Source organism: Paramisgurnus dabryanus, chromosome 6, assembly GCF_030506205.2.
Source record: "Paramisgurnus dabryanus chromosome 6, PD_genome_1.1, whole genome shotgun sequence".
In the NCBI taxonomy this organism is placed as follows: domain Eukaryota; kingdom Metazoa; phylum Chordata; class Actinopteri; order Cypriniformes; family Cobitidae; genus Paramisgurnus; species Paramisgurnus dabryanus.
The window spans coordinates 21,628,043-21,649,361 of record NC_133342.1 but is presented as its reverse complement, the minus strand read 5'-3'; the positions used below and the strand labels follow the sequence as shown (position 1 = coordinate 21,649,361).

Genomic DNA, 21,319 nt, shown 5'->3' with positions numbered 1-21,319 from the left:
CTGAGTGAAAGAGGCTACGCAAAACAGCAGCTGGGATGTTCCCAGTTTTTGTTTTATAGGATAAATACAACAAGGTAAGAATACCAAGAAATAAAAAAATTACTACTTATAAACCAGACTGATCTCACAGATAGTCGTGTTATAGTCACGCACAAATTGATTAATTTCTTTGTGTCCATGGCACGAAATTCAGCTTTTTATTGTGCCTTAAGCGATTATCGATTTTTTGCTCATTTTCGTGGCATTCAAACGTGGCATTCTTACGGATTGATTACTCAACTCCTTTTCCTATTTTCAAACCATTGTCGCTTCGGTTTAGATTTGGTGTTTGTGTTAATATGTCACTTTAAGTATTGGTTTATACTATTTTTTCTGATGTATTCTTTTATATTTTCTAAACTTTAAACAATTGTCGCCTGTTGTTGGGGTAAGAGTTGGGTTTGGGTAAGGATGTCATTTTATGTAAATCTAACCCTAAACCAAAGCGACAATGGTAAGAAAACAGTTGAGTAACCAATCCGTGAGAATGCCACGGAAAATAAAGTCTGTGGCAGGGCAGGAAAAATGCGATAATCCGTGAGAATGCCACAGAAAAATTTGCAAAAAATTCTGTGACTATGCCACGAAAATTCGTGTGATCAGGTTGTTTCTGTGACACTTGCACGAATTTCTATAAATAGTTTTTTGTGTCCGTTGCACGACTTTCTATTTCGTTTCATTTTATGTTTTGTTTTCACATTATTATTTCCCATTTTGGGGTTGGGGTTAGAATCACGATCTGTTACATTTTTAGACATCCTAACCCAAACCCCAATTCCAGGCAAGAATGATTTCAAAAAATTAGAAAACAACACATAAAATGACACGAAAAAAGTCATGCCACGGACACGAGAAACTACACTAGAAAAGACATTTGTTCTTAAGGCACAAAAAACACGAATAAATTAATCAAATTTTGCATGACTATAACACAACTTTTCTCGTCATTGATCATGTTGCAATAAACTATTAATTTAATTGATACTTTTAACAATAATGCTTAATAGTACCTTTCCTAGCTCCACCAGCATCCACAATCTTACATTTACTCAATCCATTGCTATAAATTTACCCATCATTTGAGACTTTTTCTTCAAAAAAATCTGACCTATTTTCTGCCACTGTATGCCTCCAAGCTGAACCCTGTCTCTAACCTGTATTCAGTTAGTAACGGCCATTTAGTAAACCTCGGGTAGGCCTTAAGCATTTCATTTATAAATGCTTGACAGATGTCACTGATGGTCTGAATGCTGATAATGATCAGACAGGGTGATAGCAAAGAGGATCACGCATAGGGACACTGTGACACACGAGTGATGTGTGCTAAGACTAGGAGTGTCCTCAGGCGTGCTATTTTTGCTGGAAGCTCTGGGAAAACACATCATTGCAAACCCAAAACACTGTGCTGGGCAATTTCTTAAAATTGACAATATAGAAACTACAGGCTGCCAAGATATCAGCATTTTTACTTGGAAAATGGTGAGTCACAAAAGAATATCCCCAAAGAAAACAAAAATATACAGTGAGCTAGAACACATACTGAATAAAAATCACAGACTAATCCTCCTTTTCCAAATGCGTCCAGACAGACTCATGCCTGTGCACTGAAGCACATTGTACGGGCAGTAAATGATAAAGACATAAATCGAAATGAGATCCAACCCCTGGTCAAACAAAAAGGTGTTGAGAGAGGGAATGAAGCCGCTTGTCTCCAGCCACCATTTTGTATAGTGCTGTATTGATCCTCGTACCGATAAGGAAAGCAGAGCTTGAAAAAATGTCCCAGTTTCATTTATCACACTTATAGGGACTGTGGAACACACAGAATGGCCCTGCAGGGAGAGCGGCTGCTCGGAAATAGCCTGAACTCCAAAAAGACAAGATACAAATGCAACACATGGATCCAAGTGTGGCCACTTCACGCCTACCTTACTCCTGCAAACACATTTGTCATTACAGCATGCATAAAAAAACTTATAGATGTGTGTTTGAGGGGTGGTGTAGGGGAAATGGTGCAGAATGAAAAGAACGAAATTGCCCAACACCAGCCATATGATTGTGTCCATCACGTTTTTAGACCGTCTCTCTTTATATCTATCTGAATTTAAAGATATCCCCGTTAAGTGCTCCAGGGTACAGCTGTCAATCCCGATGTGACAGAAATGTGGGGGAAACTGGTGCATGAGTCAATTAATATTCAAGGAGGATCTACATTTAGTCCACAAGTGGAGAAGCAGGAGGGGTCGGAGGGATGAAGCATGGATAAGGGGGACTTGAAATTTTGGAACGCATAACTGTAAATGATGCCATTAAAGCAACATCATTTATGCCTCAAATTGTCGACTCCACAGACTCAAATTAATGCATATATTTCAACATACAAATTACTTAATTAGCTGGAAACATATAACTTTGTAACAAATGCCAAGCATAAATTCTACTAAAACATCAGCCGTGTCTAATTGCATTTCTTTCACCAATTTACTTGTGTGGTTTGCAAAGCAGATTTTTCTCAGGACTGATGAAATGCACATAACATCCTTATCCTACTCTATGTGGGTCTTGTAGCTCTATTAGTAGAGCATTGCATTAGCAATGCAAAGGTCATGGGTTTGATCCCCAGGGAACTCACATAGCCAATTGATAAAAAAATCCATATTGAATGCACTGTAAAGTGTGTGTACAAGTATGTAGTGTAGCCTATATAAAATGCCGTATTGCATTTTGCGATGTAGACTATTTTACTTTAGTCCATGGAAAATACATGCTGCCCTGCTACCCTAACAAACAAGAATTTAAAGCAGTAGTTGACACTATGTTAACTGGATAACACTGGATATAACTCATTGTATAGGCATAGTTTAATAAAAAAATGTATTTTGATTACACAAATCAAACCTAACTATATGATTGTTTTAGCTGCTGACCAGCATAGGGAATCTCTATGGCTAATTTATAAGACATGTAAGAGTCTTTTTGGGTATCTTATGCCTAGAATTATTCAAGGAGGTTGATTCTTTTAACTTCCTTTAAAATGTGATCAATTGTGCATAATGACATGTGGAACAAATGGATATAGGTTGTCAAACTTATAGATTTGCATCATTTAAAATTTAGATGCTCTTTTTAAAATATTTGGGGTCAACCTCTGGCACAGCTTTAAAGCTGAAACTTATCAAATCCTATCAGAAGTCTACAATGTCATTGAAACACACCAGTGGCTTTGCTGTCATCAGTATTAAACATGTTACCCCTCGAAGTACCCCTCTCCGCAGAGCCCCCCCACATAACAAATCCCAATTTAACCCCTGCTTGTACGCATCTCTGCAGATCAAAACCAACACCGACACCTGCGTTACTCACCAGAGTTTGCTGGTACTGAAGCATGCGCTGCTGGACTCTGTCTCGCGCCATAACCTTAATGTAACTGGAATAAAAATGTAAACGCTATGCCCAAACACCGCAAGATCACCTTCGCATCATTGATACTCAATTCAGCAAGCAGACTGTGTAACAGGTCCTTCACGGAAAACAGCTCAACTGTTCCCGTGTATAGCGCACTGCTGCTGGTTTTAAGCAAGACATGAATGCGCTGAAAACCCGTTTCGTGTGGGAAGACAGGGGTTACTACACTTAACCTGTTGACTCGATTGTCAAAATAAATAGCTGCATTCTATTTCTAACCATGTGAGTAATCGCTATATTTTGTAGTACTCTGAACTCAACCACTTAAAAGTCTAGATTACTCACTGACACGTTAGTACGCAAATACTGTATGTAGGCTTCTTTTGTACTAACTTTTACACCAGTCAATGTTAGTATACTGTGGTAGTCAGTGGTGTATACGCAGGTACACAGAGTATACCCACTTTTTTATTAGATGGCATGCCATGGGGATTCCACCTTTTTCTCGAATGCGGAAGTGATGTGGCGTATTTCCTTTCCGGTCCGAGACTTCCAATTCAATAGCCAGCCGTTAGAAAACAGTGTAGTGGGAGCACACATAAAACATGATACCTGCCGTGTATGAACCAGTGTGAAGATGAAATTAAGAAGTGGCTTGATATATGAAGTTCAATCATTTTGTGTTGTTGATCGGAGGTGACAGGTCTTCAATGAGCAAATATAAAAGCATAGAGACATACCAGTATCTTTACAATGGGAAAGTCAGTCGAGTGTTTGTACCTGGATTTTACCAAGACTTTGTGTTATTAACTTTTCGGGCAATGGTTTAAAATGTCATAACTGTCTCTCTGGTGTGAGGTTTTTTTAAACGGCAATTTTTAATGGACTTGTTTATATGGCGTCACGTCGAGATTCACACGGTCCGACAGAGTCAGCAGTATCATTCAACACATTGCAAGTTATTTGAACAAACCATAATAAACATATTAAACTACTTCATGTATTGAGTATTGTTTTCATTTTATGAAAATATTATCACATCGCTTCATATGCGGTGGAGACATGAGCTTATGTGGGGGGGGGCAAAGAAGGGTAGAGAAGGTCATTACTTACCCTCATGCCAGAAATTATTTGCTTACTTTTTAAAGTATTTGCTTTTTCATTTAAAACATAACAAAAGTAAGTGCAAACACATTATGAACTATAGATGGTTTCATTGGACGCACGTGATACACGTCTGGATCCGAACCTTACTTCCGGTTTCGTTTTTTTAATGGTCTGACTAGTTGCTAAACTGATCTCTTGAACAAATGCCTCGTCGAAAATAACAAATGTTTTGGTTTCCTAGGTAATCTATGTGTTGTTTTGTTTGCTTGTTATATAAATAAACTATGTTTAAAGAATTTGTTGTTATTTATTATTAGCGGAGTTAACCGGAAGTTACGTGCGGACCGCGACAGCGGCTTGTTTATGTTGTTACCGCTGAAACGGTCTATAATAAACATTAACTAAGCAGATTATGTTGTATATATTCTGTACTGTAATCGCATTTTTGTAATAATATATAGTAGCAGAATAAATAAATCAGCTAAATCAGCATATTTTCATCAGCATAATATTAGTTGTTTTTAAACAATTATTGTATTTATTGTTTACTGGCAGTTTCTATGAAACGTTTTACTGGATGGATTTGTAAATACAGATCATGATTGCATGTGCGCCACATACACATTCAGCTCTTGTGCATGGATAAAACAAATGTTTTGTAGAGATTTACTGCGTTTGTAGTAGCTATCATCATGGCAACCTCTAACTGCACAAATTATGTCGGTCTTCCTGGATTTCATAACAAACATTAAACAACCAGTCAAAATGGCACACTTATGTCCTTCGCAATAGACTATCATTAGCTTTAGGGGCTCACCGGAAGTCATAAACCGGAAAGCTCAAAGATGGCTGCGCCCAAATTTACGTCAAGAAACATGTGGATACCCACTTTTTTATTAGATGGCACGGGGTATACCCAATTTGAAATATTAATTATATTAATTTCATAATGACCCCTATGCTAAAAAGTCGAGCAGCAAAAGTTAAATGACAATAGTGGCCCATTTTGGAGTGAACTAATGCTGCGTTCCAGGCAGGTTTTTAAACACGTGACTCACGACCTTATGCGTTCCAGGCAGCCTGTAACTCGTGTTTTTACATCCTTCTAACTGTGAAAGTGCACTGGAACGGCAGTCAAACCCGTGACTTCCCACCCGTGAACTCGTACTAGATCGATGTACTCCCAGTTCAGAGTCGTGAGTCGTGGTTTTGAAGTCGTGAGTTACGGGTTACAGGCTGGAACGCAGCATAAATATCAGTGGCGGCTGGTGACTTTTTTTTTTCGAGGGCACTCGATGTGAAGTTCGTCACAACATGTATGTAACACGTCATGTGTGTGGTTCCTTTTTTTTAAATATGTGCTCTGCGTGTTGATGTCACGGTTTCAACCGTGTTTCTGTTGCCTCTGTTCTGATTGTTGTCATCTGGACTTTTCACTGATTACCAATCACCTGTTATCAATTAGTCTTTGTGTATATATCCCTGTCACCTGTATGTTCAGTTGCTGGATCGTTGCCTCAGTTTGTGTCCTTACCACAGTGTATGTCTTGGTCCCTGTTCCTGCCTGTTTACTTATTTATCGTGCCTTGTTTTGTTTCCTGTTTATTTAATAAATGTTATTTATTTCAAACTTTGCGTTTGCATCCTCCCACTTGTTCCGGGGGCGTGACAGTTGAGTGATCTTATGTACATCACGTGTTTTTTCAAATTAAGTGCCTGCTGCAGATGCGTCTAAAGGGTTTATGATTGCGTTTGCCAGATACTCACATAATCTCATGCGTAATCAGAATTTACTGTTAAGGGAGTGTCTTGCATGTATTTTGTGAACGTGAGTGTTTTGTAATACTTAAGTATGGGGAACACTAGTGTTGTAGTTCTCGAGGCCGGTCTCAAGACCACTTTTTAAAAGTCTTGGTCTCGTCTCGTCTTTGGCATATGATGTTGGCATTGTTTAAGCATTGTTTAAGTTTCTCCCAATGACAATTTTTCTAATCTTATTATTAAAAAAACCTGCATTGTGTAAAGTGAATGTAAAGTGAATGGCAAGCCATGGAAAGATAGTTCAGAATAAATGGTTAAGTTGATTTCAGCTCTTTAGTGTTTGTTCACTTTTATTTGCTTATAGACAAAGATAAATCCCACATATCTGCAATGCCTTTGATTATTTTATCACTTTCTCTGATGGCACGCACACACACACACACACACACACGCACGCACACACACAGACAAGAAGTGCCTAATCATTATGCATATTCCACATTTTATCATAAGTGTTTTAATACAGTGACTTGCACTGGTCTTGATCTTGTCTTGGTCTCGGCACTTTAAAGTCTTGGTCTTGACTTGGTCTCGACCCTTTAAAGTCTTGGTCTTGTCTCAGTCTCTGTCTGTCTTGGTCTTGGTCATGACTTGGTCTCCGTTTAGGTGGTCTTGACTACAACACTAGGGAACACATATTCACTATTAACTAAGTATTTTGCAGCAATAAACTACATGTGTATGCGTGTGTATGGGATATTAGTTTTAAGGAATGTAGAATATAGTCATGCAAATAAGGCATTAATAAATTCTTTGTAATTACTACTAATAAGCAATCAATATGATAGTAATATGCAAGTTAAAATTCTAGGTTAACTAGTTAGATGTAAGAATTGTTTCCCACACTAAAGTATTACCACCTAAACTAACACCCAAAAAAATGCAGGGTTACTTTTAACCCTGGTCAAAAAGAGACAACCCCAACATGCTGGGTTGTATCAACCAAAAATGCTGGGTTGTTTTAACCCATTCTTGGGCCAAATATAAACATTTTCTGGGTTATTTTAAACAGCGGCTGGGTTTGTCTGTTTTTGGCCAGCGGTAAAAATAACCCTGAATATGTAGAGTGTAAACCCTACCAATAATCCAAAACCTAACCACAGCATTTAAAATGAAAGGATAATAAATAGTTGATAAGAATGATATACAAGCACCTAAAGCCTGGAATACACTGCAGGATTTTTGCACTCCTAAAAGAGCATTACCTTATCACACTGTGCAACATGGATTGTTTAAACCTGGGTACGACAATCATGTAGACTGTACGATGATGACACAGAGGCTTCGACGGCTGCGTCACACGTTAGCGCAACGTCACCAGCATGCACTAGTGGTAAACAAATACCAGTGGGCATATCGTAGCAGCAAACACACTGTGAGTTGATCATGCTGAATTTCTTTGGACGCAAGAGTGGGAAACGGCTGTCTTTGAACCTCTCTCACTGTACAACATAGGACCACAAAGAACCACAATCACAGAAATCATGATCATTGTTTCACGATGCCAATCTTTCGTATGGGACAGCCAAAAATTGTGCAATGTTTCCCGGGAATTAAAGGGATAGTTCACCAAAAAATAAAAAAAATAAATTCACTCTCATGTTGTTACAAACCTGTAATAGATTTCTTTGTTTTGATGAACACAAATTAAGATATTTTCAGGAATGTTTGTAAACAAATCTAACATGAGCCCCATTCACTCAATAGTAGGAAAAAAAGAATACTAAGTGGGGCTCATGAACCGTTTGGTTACAAATATTCCTCAAAATATCTTCCTTTGTGTTCATCAGAACAATGAAATTAATACTGGTTTGTAACAACAGGAGAGTGAGTAAATGATGACAGAATTTTCATTTTTGGGTAAACTATCCCTTTAAAATTAACCCAGGATGCACCTGTCAGCCTTCCTATTGGCAATTATGAGAACTGAGCTAATCTGACATAGCACACCCCAGAGACAAAGTCTTTCAAAACCTGTGGAGAGCCAGTGGGCAGCTTATTGAACTGCTCATTAATATAACTTGTGGTTACAGTAAACACTAAATTTAGATGCAGGGATGCGTTGAGGCTACATTGAATCTCAACCCACAAGCTTCAGCGGCTCAAAGGCTTCACAGGATAAAAGACATAATTCCTTGGAGAACCAATAGGTTGTTAAACAGATTTTCATACAGAAACTGAAAGTCTGATATATGCTGCTTTTGAGCTCAGTAACAGGTCTACTGCCAGCCCAGGGAACAGCAGGGGTGCAGACTGGGATGAAACATGCATGTATCACTGTGAATTCTGATGGTTTTCTTGCAACACTGCAGTGTTTTGTATATATGTGCTTACTCTCTCTCTCTCCTCTATGTATGCTCATGCATACAGATCTGACAAAAAATTTGCTGCAACTGACAATAGTGTGTCTGTGCTTTTAGCAGTTGTGTACGGTTTGACATCCAAAAGATGATTATCTTAAAATGTACATGATAAAAAAGATTGACCGATCACTATTTGACTGGATGTGGGTTCGTTTCTTCACACCACTTTGACATAAAAGACTTTTCTAGCGCACTGAGCAAACACACTCCTTACATGTAAGTACTGTCACAACTGTAAGTATTACACCTCACACAAAAATAAACAACACTCACTCGAATGATGTGCCTTTAGGGTAACACACTGGCCAAAATCTTCCACAAAAGTTTCTGTTATGTTCTTTGAATTTATTGTGGATGCCTAAAATAATTATAATTATAATTGACTATTTAAATATAGCATTGGCTTATAAAATGAAATATCTATCTGTTGTGGACATGTGAAGCTGGGTCTATTTTACATATGCGAATACGTTCCCATCACAGGCTGGGAATAAAGCCACACTGAATATTGGCCTTAAATGGGTCTAGCTCATTCCAAATGCTAATTACAAAACAATAATTTATATATAAAAAATCAAATAAATAATTAAACTTGAAATGTCTATAAGACTTGACTTGTCAATTTATCAACTTACTGTAACATGAATACAGTACCAAATTAAGTAAAGTTTCTCTCCAAGCTTAAACTGTCAAGCTACTTTAAATGTAAACAGCACAGCACACTTTTCATGTCATCTATGATGAATGTAGATGTAGAGATATCGACTTCTGACACCAAATTATGAGAATGCAAATATCAATGACAGTTTTTCTTTTCGCTACAAAGGACCTTGAAGGGACGTTGGCTCTAGATGCATATGCAACTGAATACACAGTGCTTCTTGAGATCGGGCAGGATTTGAACCGGTGTGACAAAATTCCCTCAAAAAGGGAATCAGACGTCGGTTCACGAATTACACTGTGCCCTTGAGCCCTCTCAAGATAACCAAACCAATTAATGACCTTTGAAAATGAAAAACATGACAAGCGTATACTTTAAAAGGCAAACACGTTGTCGTGATGCAGCACGAGTGACTTCTTAAGCGCTTTAAACGCACCGTTTATCGCCAGCAGTAATATCGGGCATCTTAACAGGTTGCTATTTCATCTTTGGCAGCTACTTACATTTTCCTCGCCGGCTTTTAGTGTTGGATACGAGCTCCTCTTGAACGCAACAGTCCAAACGTCACCTGCACCGCTCCATTTAATGACGCAAAAAATGTAAGAAATCCCCACACGATTACAACAATGAGATGAAAATCGAGTAATAACGTCAGGGTTTTTTGTCGCACTTCTAACCCTAGACGATCGAGATACTTTGCCAATAATTGTCCACGCTGATGATTTGCCAGTGCCCTGTTGCTGACGCCGTTGCCTCTCTCGCTCGTCTTTCCATTCGGCTCAGACCGCCAGCGAAACTTCGAAAAAGGCGAGTAAGCTACCTTCCTTAACACACAGGCTACCTGAAGGTGTTAATGCATCACATAGGTTCCGATTAGTGTGCACTGCACGCGCTGATAGGTAAAGGAGTAATTAAGCCGGCAGAGCCCGGGGCGCGTGCACTAGCCAGGAATTGATTCTATGATGCAATGCGGGTTCCGTACTGGTTTAGTTAGGCTATAGCAGGTTGACTTCAATTCTGTTAAGATTGCCGTCATTAATATCATGTGATGGCGCATTTGTCTCAATCAGTGTAATCATGTGTTGAGTTTTGTCATTTAAACATCTATCTATCTATCTATCTATCTATCTATCTATCTATCTATCTATCTATCTATCTATCTATCTATCTATCTATCTATCTATCTATCTATCTATCTATCTATCTATCTGCATAGATGCATTCAGGGCTTGTGTCAATGCTTGCAGACAAGCCTTTTGCCCTATATGCTGTTTTCTTTACAGATGTGACTCATGGGCTGCTGTTGGGTGATCAACCGGAAAACTGTTTCAGCATATGTTGCTATTCTCTAGTGCGAAATAAAGATTTAAAAAAACAGTCTAGTATTCACAGTTTTTCTCAGTCGCTTTGGAGCATTTCTCATATAAGAAATGTATCTAAACACTTTGTTCAAAGCTCCATATCATCAAGTCAGTTGTGCACAACATAAAAGTTTTAGATAAATTGCAAATGCTTTGCTACAATCGTGCAGATGATTATGTAAAATTGTCTGCTGTTTTCTACATTTTCAGTTTCTTATGTCATTTTCATCAAAAACATTATACTGGTTTTCAGTTGAATAGTGCTGCACCTTAAAACAATTAGAAATTAGTTCATACAAGTCATGTTATGCAAAATGGGAATGTGAACTTTCATTTTGTACAGTGTACAGTAAACCTTTCTAATTTGTATTGTTAAATATATATATCATTTTCAATATGACAGTGTGTGTAATTGTTCATGTTCACAGAAAAAATGTGAAAATGTGAATTCATCAGTTTACATAAAAAACTCACACATAAATTGTGCACTCTTGGTATAGTGACAACATGGCTAAACATTTTGACTGTCTTGTTTCTGAACGATGACTTGTCATTTTGATGGCATTGACATGTTGACTGACATACAAATGTATACTTTTGAGAGATGAACTAAAGATTTTGAACAAGTTACAGGCTTTTGCAGCACATCCATGATGTTGTGCAGTTGTACGAATTGTTTTGATAAATGCACCTAATATTTTGCACATTTTAAAAATGATTCAAGAAATGCCCCAAAGCCACAGAGAAAGATTGTAAAAATAATCTGCATTCTTTCTTAGTGTTGACATTTAATGCAGTGATTGCACTGTGATCTACTCATAGGCAACACTTTTTCAAAATCTGAAGCAACAGGTGTTTGAATAGTTCTCATACTGAAATGTGCTATATTTCACACCATTGCATCATAAAGAGAGTAAAGAGTAAATAGTCGCGCTTTACTGAAAATATATTGGAATGGATCATCACTATCTCTGTAAGGATTGAGGACTAATAGAAACAGGTGTGTGTATGAATCAGCACAGCTGATAAGACGGCCTACTAACATGACCAGCCTGCTGTTGTCTCTGTCCTGTCCAAGTGATCATAAATATTTGGTTTATTCAGCTCCAACAAAACTCTTTGCCAGATGAAAGAGATTACACACACACATACCCTTGTATAAACATGTCCTCAACAGGTCATTTAATTTCACATTTTACAAATCACCTGTATTAGGCAGTGATTTACAAGTCATATAAATAAGAAAAAACTGTGTAAAAGTGACATTTATATGTGTGTATATATAACCAGAATATTTACAGAAAGTAATTGTAAATTGATTTTTCCTTGCCTGTACAATGTTATTGAATATTTCATTACATTTAAAGAAACAGTACCTCAGTAAACACAGGACCACAATAAATATTGTATCATTTTATATAGAGGGTATAATATAGATATTACAATTTAAAAGTAAATATGTATAGGCTAATAAATATATTTAGGCAATATATACAGAGTCTTTGGACAAAAAAGTCAATTCAAGAAGACACTGAAATGCTTGTTGTTGCTGCTGGCAAGCCACTGAATACACGAGATTGATCAAACAATAAAACATTAACCTGAACGATATGTGGGCTCTTGTTTGTTCAGGCTAACTACACCATTATTAAAAGTTTCTTCTTACAATAAAGTTTATCGTTATCTACTACTCGAGTGCACTCAAATTATTTTCTCACCCTCACTTTGGCTGGAGTAGTGTGAAGCGACTCAAGGGAAAGTTGGGGCATGTTCAGAGACGAGATAAAAACGTCCAGCCGGGAAAGGAAAAGCAAAAAAAAAAAACAAAAAAAAACCGTGTGCGGGCGACAGTTTAGCACACATAGTAGAGAAGCACACACGTGAATGGAGGTTTTCACGTTACTTCTTAAAACGAAGACGCTCTCCAATGGAAAGTAACGCGACGGGAGATCTCATGTTGTAACAGGGCATGGATTTAAGTAGTGAGTATGACTGACATCCACGTTGACAACTCTTAAGTGCTTTTGAATATTTATTTGCTCCTCATATATTCTCAGAATTTGAAAATATTAACTTTCGGTTTTGATTGCTAATTTGCGTTTTGGGAAACACTTTATAACTTTAATTAAGTCAACAGCTTGTAATGCTTACCAAGCATTCAATGAATATTCAGATCATGTATGAATATCTAAATATAGTATAACTAACTGTTTAGTAACATCTCACTATTTAGGTTTATATAATCTATTGTTTTTTATTATTATTCAAGTTGTCTAATATTTTACTGTGTATATTTGCAACCTTATATAGCCCATGTGTTCTATTCATTCATTATTGTGGTCCACATACAGACCCATATTTTCCTATTGGTTTGGTTGCCTCACAGGAGTGCTGGTAATGGTGTTGAGCATGGTTGCCTATCAACTGTCCCATGTTAACACTAAACCATTGGATTTTGTGTGCAATGTGGAGGCCAGAAGAGTGATGAACAAGGTGAAGGACTTTGAAGAGAAACTGGTAAGACTTGGGCAATTCCTACATGTCTTATATCATGTTTAAATTCTTTCCTGTAATCCATAAGGGATTTAGCCAATTTTTTAAAAGGACAGCAACAGAGATATTTTTTATTCAATTTAAAGAGATATTTATATAGGCTACTGGCTTTCAATCCAAATTTCAGTTGGCACCCAAATCCCGTTTTTATATTTATCTACTATAAACAAGCAGAACGCATTACAGATTTAGTGTTAAAAAAATTGATTTGGATTTAAGCGTGTGCCAAATGCATAAATCTATTGTTACTTGTCAGATTGCATGTTACTAGGCGTCATTTATTGTGTTGCTTATGGACTATACTATTTGTGTACTTAGCAGTGCTTGTCCCTCCACTAGACATTTAACAAGGCATATTTTTGCTTCCTTTACAGGTAGACTGCAGCACTGTAGCATCTCTACCTTCTTCTATTCAATTACCATGCATTAAGATTCACAAAGCAACCTGGGAGAAAAAATCAGTGAGTTGTTCAATGCTGCCCACTCCTACACACTCCCTCTGTTATAACACTCACCCACTCACTCTGCTCTTGGGCACACGCTCTCTGAAACACCCATGTATGTACATTCCAGGTGCATGAGCGGAGGGCTGAGATCCTGCTGTCTTTGCGGACTCTAGCACAGGATGTGCACACTGCCAGGACACTAAGCCAACCTGGCTGTGGGCTTACTCTGCTGGAGCGCTTGGAACATAGTATCAACAACTACCTGCATATATTGAAACGACTCCATAATGAGGTGAGGATGATCACTTCAACCTTGTGTTGCTGCTGCTCAGACAGATTTGCTGCCCCTTTGTGGAGAGGCTTGCCCTCACAGTCAAATATTGACATACACTCTTGAGGTGTAAAAGTGAAAGTGACGTATTTGCCAGTGTATGACAACCCATACATGGAATGTGACCTCGGCATTTAACCCATCCAGTGAGTGGTGAACACATGTACTCCCTTAGCAGTGGGCTGGTATCACACTTAAAGGGGGTTTGTAGGGTGCATTAGAACCATTTTTCTCTATTATATTATTTATTGTCATAGTGAAGAATGTTTTTGCACTGCAACTAAACCTTTTGTAGAACTAAAAGGTTCGGTGGATGTTTAACTGTCCTTGTAGAGCCATACAACATGACAAAGAACCTTTCTAGGATTGGATTTAGTTTTATTTGAAAGACATAATTTAAAACAACATGTAAACAAGCTCTTTTTTACTATTATTTTGCAATAAGGTTGTATTGGTTAACACTGGTAAATGCATTACCTAAAATAAACTAATGTGCAATAATGATGTTCATTTTTTTTAATGCTTGCTAATGTTAGTTAATGCTATACCATATGTTAGTTACAACTTTTGATTTGATGCTGAACATGAACTAAGATTAATAAATGCTGTAAAAGTATTGTTAGTTCAGGTTGGCTAATGCGTTGACTAATTTGAACAAATACAACCTTCTGTTAAGAGCTATGTTTAATGTTTAAATCACAGAAAAATTATTTGATTAAATAAAATATTAAAATGTCACTAACTATAACAACTAAAGTAACTGATTTAATGTAATTTAGAAATAATAATCTAGTTTAACGTGCTTAAAATGTGTCATGCAATACGATATTATTTAATTTATTTGAGGACTTAGTAACATGGCACAAAAAAACATAAAATTTGTGGGACCACTAAAGGACCACGTAGTGCTACAAAAAATATCCTGCCTTCCCGGAATCTTTGTTGATTTGTTACGTCATCTTGGTGGCTTTGACTCCAGGTGACCTCTGCTTTCCTTCCACAGGAAAGACAGAGAGATAGAGACACATACTTGTCCGGTGAGAAAGATGGAAACGTGGTGCTCCCTGAAGTGCTATACAGCCATGATCAAATATACATACTGGCACTCTTAGTCACGACTTCACTGTATTTTATATAACTTTTCATTTTTTGTATACAAACCGTTTAACCTACTTCAGTTCAGACATGTTTACCTGTGTTTTCAGTGATGTCAACAATAACCCAGTATGTTAATATTTAGAATTAGCTGATTAATTTCTATCACATCGAGAAATGTCCCTTCTGGTCTTTTTTTATCATCATACTGATTATTTTTAGCGTGAACATCATCTTCTTGTGTCTGTATCTGGTCCAGCAGGGGGAGCTAGTACAGCCCCAGGCAAATAACTGTCTGGGTCAGGACTCTAAGGATTTGGGTCTGGTCTTGAAGCACTTTGGACGTCTGCTCACAGGCAAGCTGGAATGGCTCATTGTAGAGATGGCAAAGGAGTGCTAGACTGAAAAACTGACTTCTAATATCGGCCTTTCTTCAGCCTTGTATAATGGGACCAGACAGGCCCAATCAATTTTAACAATGGCTCACCTACAAAGAAAATGGAGGGCCATGCACTTTGCAGGAGACCTCCAACTGTGTTACAAGAAGAAAGTACATAACGTGTAAATGGCAACACTGCGCCATCTACTGGATTATAGATAAACTACGAGCACTGAGTGACTGACACACCTGTTGAGATGCACCTTCTGAACTTTTGAAACAACAAAGTGATATTTTATCTTACAGATTGTATTTATTTATCTTACAGATAAATCCAAAGCATTTGTGCATATAGTATATTTTATATACATTACGATGCAAGATTTTTATTGCCATGTGTAAGCTGTGCATTGGAACATTGATGCATTTACACAAAACACCCAAAATACACAATGTAATATTTAAGAAACTATTTAAATGACTAAAAATAATTTTGGATATATTTTGCTTATTACTTTTCATTGTTACAGCAGTTTCACAAAATGTATCATTTGTAAAAGTTTGGAAAAATGTACATATATAAATATTTAAGTATATTTTCATTTAATAATTGTGTGGATTATCATTGAAATGTTTTCATTATGTGTGGTATTTATGGTACAGTTAAAGTATAAACACAGACATGCATTTCTAAACTTAATGTGTAGGTCTTAATATGTATTTTATGTTAAGATTAAAAATACTAACATTTGATTAGGTAAGCTTATTAATGTTCTTGTCGCAGAAAAATCAACAATTTAAAAAACAAAGACTTTTTGGTATTTAATTTAGTAACTTTAAAGAGATAGTTCACCCCAAAATGAAAATTCTGTCATCATTTTCTCCTCTTCATGTTTTAGGTTTGTTTTAAACTGTATGAATTTCTTTTTTTCTGATGAACACAAAAGAAGATATTTTGATAAATGACACACCTAACTGTAACCATTCACTTCCATACGAAAACAAAATACTATGAAAGAATTGTGATAAATGATGAAGAAGATATTTTGATAAATAATGGTAAGCACACAGTTGATGGTACCCATTCAATTCCATCATATTTGTTTTCTTACTAGTCAGTGGTTACATTATAAACAGATATGTGCCTACAGTCATTTATCAAAATATCATATTTTGTGTTCATCAGAAAAAATTTATTACAGATTAAGAACAACATGAGGATGACAAAATGATTATAGAATTTTCATTTTTGGGTGAACCATCCCTTAAATATTTTTTTTTAAATTGAAGTTATAATTTGGTAAACAAAACATTATCATACAATTCTTTAATTGAAATATCACATTCACACAGCTGTCACGACACTTAAAGTCATGAATCACAGAGTACATCCAGCACAGCCAAAGTCACAGGGGAAACCTCACCATCTGGACAGTGGCAGTCTAAGGAGAAAAAAATATAATGCATGTTGAAGTATGAACCTTATGTTGCCTTGTTGACTTTAACATTTGTGATGGACCCTTGCTGGCCTGCTTGATTGGTAAATATATTATAAACGTAACCTATACTTCTCATATTGATCAAAATGTGTTATACTCTCACAAAGAATAAAAACTAATTTTTTTTGTGGGAGAAGACAACAGTTGTAACCGTCTTTGCTGTGTCTTTTTTGCATCTCAAGGTTTCTCGTGTGGTGGAACCCTATAAACACAAACAATAAAAATGTGTTTTATTAAAATTATTTATTTGGATCAGCCATGTTTGACAATGTTACCTTGTTTGGTAACTGCAAAAAGCCTACACTTGGAATCAGAAGTATATTAATTGGTGAGTAATTATTCTTAAAATAAAGTAACAATAAATATTTCTGAATATTTGAGCCATATAATAAAGTTGTTGCTCCAGCTCCAATATCTCCAGCAACCTAATTAGATTTCCCAAACCTTACCTTACCTTGCAAATCTTCATGATGATGTGCTAAATGTTGTGGGATTGTAGTGGGTACTGATCAATGTCATCTATGCATCTGTCTATGTTGTATTCATGCTGCTTTTCCTTCTCGAGTGCTTATGTCCCACTAGCAGCTGAGTCTACATCACTAAGGCTTTTTTACCTGGTATATCAGCATTTAACTCCAACAGAATATTTTAGCTGTCTCACATAAAAATCCTGGTTATAATAATTGAGCTGAAGAAATATCTATTTCAATTTTTAATAGTTAAGGCTCATTAGCTTTGTTTATTACTTGAGAGTAAACTGATATGTGGTTTGATAGCACAAACTTCAACAGCAGACGCTCTGAACAGGATCTTAATATAGTTTTGCATGTTAAGTTAATATGATTAGCGTCACATCTGTCTTCATTTGGGGTTTTCATATGGGCAATTTGCAATGAACACATTTACAATCTGAGACACTCTCTTATAATTTTATTATAGAGTTGTATGAATCGAACATCTGACATCCCAATGGGGCATCTAAAATCAACACTATTTTTGCTATTAAGAATGCACCGTTTGCCCACTCCACACACTGTTTCTGTTGTTTACATGGCCATCTAAATTTTTCTGCGCATTGTGCTCTGGATTTCCCAGCAGTTTGAATAAGATACTGGATAATTTATCTGTACTGTTTATAATCATACAAAAATATCTCTTTTTTTATTATTCTCCTTGTTGCTCTGTTATACATTTAGAAGTAAAGAAACAGGGCTGTTTTTGTAAGTTTATTTCTTTATTGCTCTAGCAGGCCCATACTTATACCGAAATGGGAGCCACATTGTTGCAGGTTTACTGCTCATATGAAAACCAGTGACATGTAGTAATGGCATTTTATACAGTTAAGAAGAAATTCAAACTAATTTTGTTTCAACATTACAAAGGAAAAAAGCAACAAAAATACATTAGCCTCAATATATCCTTAACAATTCAACTAAATAATTGTAAAAATGCAAAACAAAAAATGCATCTCAAAATGATGGTGGTTCCCTAAACAGTTTTGTCAATCTATGGCGTTTTAAAGGATGAAGGGAAAATATAGAAGTAAAAAAATTATAATTTTTTTAATTTGTTCATGATGATGATAATGATGATGATGAATGTTTTTATTGTCATTGTACTTTAACATGATGACCACTTGATGTCGCCTTTTAACAGAAAGTGGGCATACACGATTATAAATCCTACGCGGTGACTGGCTTATCTTATGAATATTCATTGTTACATGCTGACGCTAGTTGATAACCTTCCTGGAATATCCAATCATATAGTCGAATTAATATTCATGAGCCACCCCTTTCACACAACATTAGGGTTCGTAAAGAATATCTGTGTAAACTCAGCCATTCAGAAAACATTTTATCATTGTTTAGATGCACTACATATATATATATATTGTTAAATAAATATTTGTATTAAATATTTTAAACCAGGTCTTAATTATATTTTATTAAATTAGGAGATGTCTGTGTCTACATTTAAATGTTTTATTGTTAAATATGAATATTATGGTTAAGTAAAGAAAGTTAAACAAATTGAGTTGTAAATTAATAGTATTAATTATATATTAAGTACCTGATGTAACCAAAATATGACTTTGGACGGATCTCAGCCTGACATGGCTTTCTGAGCCACAAGAGCCTTACCCATAGTGAAATAAGACCTGTTTACATCGATGCATGGTGTATAAACTACTTTAACATGAATGAACAGTAATTAATTTCAAGAATGAGTTTATGATAACGTCATACAATAAACACTTTTATATTTCATTTATTATAACACTTTAATAGCTATTTTTATTTCATTTTTATTTATCTATCTATATATTTATTTATCCTAATGTACCCTAATGAAGCTTTAAATCTTTTAAACAAAAAGGATAATACATGGCTGCATTAAAATGACGTCACACCAATTCGGGTGCCACCCACTATCAGTGATGCCACCCCGCGGCATTTCTGGACCCAGAGGCAGAGGCACGACGTCACCCATCGTAAAACGCTTACCACACAAGGTTACGAAACAGACGCCATTTTGGCTCAAATGTGAGTCGTTTGTAAGGGAATGTCACGCTTCCCCAGCGTAGCCTGAGCCAAAATGTCCCACCCTTGCAGCAGTTCGTAGTAACCTTTTCCACGGTAGGAGGGATATACGAGAGCTGTCGCACAACTAGGCTACTTCTTCCTCGACTTCTGTGGAAGACTGGAAAATGGCCTAGTCGTGCCTGGAGGTGTTCTGCAGCTGTCAAAGACATAAGCGTTTGTTATATGACGTGAAGTATGCTGAATTTTCATGGATTTTTATGGCGGAATCGTGTCTGAAGATGATGGGGATTTCACCGGTGAGTAAACGATCAGCTCTGAAATGTCTCTTATCACAGCTATGATTTTTATGAGCCCAACCACTACTGAGAGATTGATTTATCACGCATGCTGTCGTTTGTTTAATATGTTGTAATTCAAGCTGAAATATTTTTATTTCTACTTTTAGAGCGACAGGATAACCCCTGTTTATGAAGCTTTTAAAATAGCTGATAATCACGTTAGTAAACACATGCTGTGTAGCACGCAGTTAATGACTAGCGGTTTATGTATCCAGCTAATAATAGTTAGCAGGCGTTAATAGTTTTCTTACACTACAGAATAAACCTCTGTAATCTGTTAGACATCTATGCAGTCTCATAATAGCCTGTCGTTTATGTTATGAAATGTCTGTAAAAGTTATATTTAATGTGTTAGTTGTTAACACTTTCATAACCAAACATTAAATAGTGACGTGACAGTTGTTTATGTGAATTCAGATATTCAACGTATCATAATCACATTATAGTATAGTCATATTAAATTTTTACTATATCTGATGTACATCACTAAGTTATAAAGCATTTTAATAGTCTGAAAAGAGGCTATGATGTTGTCTTTTTCTGTAGTCAAGAGTGAGTTGGGTTGTTGGGTTACAGTCTGAGTTGGGAATAGTGATTTGATATACGTTAACGCATGGATGAAGAACCCAGAAAATTACACTAAATGTTTTTTGTTATGATTTTACAACTTTTATTGTATGTTAGAGCCAGAGAGTACAGTAGCCAGGGTTAAAACTTTGCTTTGTCAGAGTGAGTCAAACAATTCACACAATGCAGAAGTTGCTATTAGTCATTGAACTTTCTTATGTGTGACTGAGTCTTGCCTATTTTTACATGAAAACTCTGAAAGTTATCTTTTGAAATCCAATTTTTCGCTTTATTAGCAAAAGAAACCGCCTGTTGGCTCTGTCATCCAGACATTCAAGTAGCTTGTTGTAATGTTGTTTATTATAAATGTGGCGCCACCTCACCTCACTGTTAGAAGAATCAAAAATAGTTATTTATGTTTCTTTCCTTTTTTGTCTTAAAGCAGAGATGAAATGAATAACTTTGTAATAACGTTTGCTTTGATGTGAAAGGCATAAGAGAGACTTACTGTAACAGCTGTGACTTCACTTCTTTCCCAGTTTATGATGGAGTGTCACTAGATTTTTTCCAGTTCCCTTCATTTGTGGAGCCTTATTTTCAACTTCATGGATGGGTGAAATGTCACAGCATGCCATAGACTTTATCTAGTTAGTAGTAAGAAAGTGACAGTGAAACATTCTTGGTGTGCGGAAGCAATCAAACTGAGCTTCCCATCCCATTCCCCAGACGTAACAGCACAGTCTGGGGTAAATGAATGCTTGGAAAAATGAACAATAACAGGAAGGAAAGAACATCTTAACATTCCAAA

At 36.4% G+C, this 21,319-nt stretch overlaps 3 protein-coding genes and 1 long non-coding RNA gene across 8 annotated transcripts in view; 2 read left to right on the top strand and 2 right to left on the bottom strand.

Annotated features, from left to right (window-relative positions):
- Positions 1-11,499, bottom strand: part of clcn2a (chloride channel, voltage-sensitive 2a) — a 67,266-nt gene extending 55,767 nt beyond the window's left edge. For all 3 annotated transcript variants that reach the window (XM_065276035.2, XM_065276034.2, XM_065276036.2), the window contains exon 1: positions 9,900-11,499. The gene's annotated coding sequence lies outside the window, so the exon portion shown is untranslated. The remainder of the gene's footprint in view (positions 1-9,899) is intronic.
- A 94-nt stretch (positions 11,500-11,593) lies between these two features.
- Positions 11,594-16,261, top strand: thpo (thrombopoietin). 2 transcript variants are annotated; one of them, XM_065276041.2, is made up of 5 exons: positions 11,594-12,739; positions 13,109-13,274; positions 13,685-13,771; positions 13,884-14,048; positions 15,442-16,261. In XM_065276041.2, the coding sequence occupies exons 2-5, from the start codon at positions 13,155-13,157 to the stop codon at positions 15,580-15,582; spliced, it is 513 nt and encodes a 170-aa protein (XP_065132113.1). In that variant the 5' UTR covers positions 11,594-12,739; positions 13,109-13,154; the 3' UTR covers positions 15,583-16,261. The 2 variants fall into 2 exon arrangements, with proteins under 2 accessions (XP_065132113.1, XP_065132111.1); XM_065276039.2 differs by having other exon boundaries at positions 13,144-13,274; positions 15,442-16,259.
- A 2,014-nt stretch (positions 16,262-18,275) lies between these two features.
- Positions 18,276-21,238, bottom strand: LOC135766673 (uncharacterized). The gene is made up of 2 exons (XR_010541791.1): positions 21,020-21,238; positions 18,276-19,802 (listed from the first exon to the last, which is right to left on the bottom strand). It is a non-coding gene; the product is annotated as an uncharacterized lncRNA (long non-coding RNA).
- zfyve9a (zinc finger, FYVE domain containing 9a) overlaps positions 19,764-21,319 on the top strand; it is a 29,073-nt gene continuing 27,517 nt past the window's right edge. For both annotated transcript variants that reach the window (XM_065276029.2, XM_065276028.2), the window contains exon 1: positions 19,764-19,902. The gene's annotated coding sequence lies outside the window, so the exon portion shown is untranslated. The remainder of the gene's footprint in view (positions 19,903-21,319) is intronic.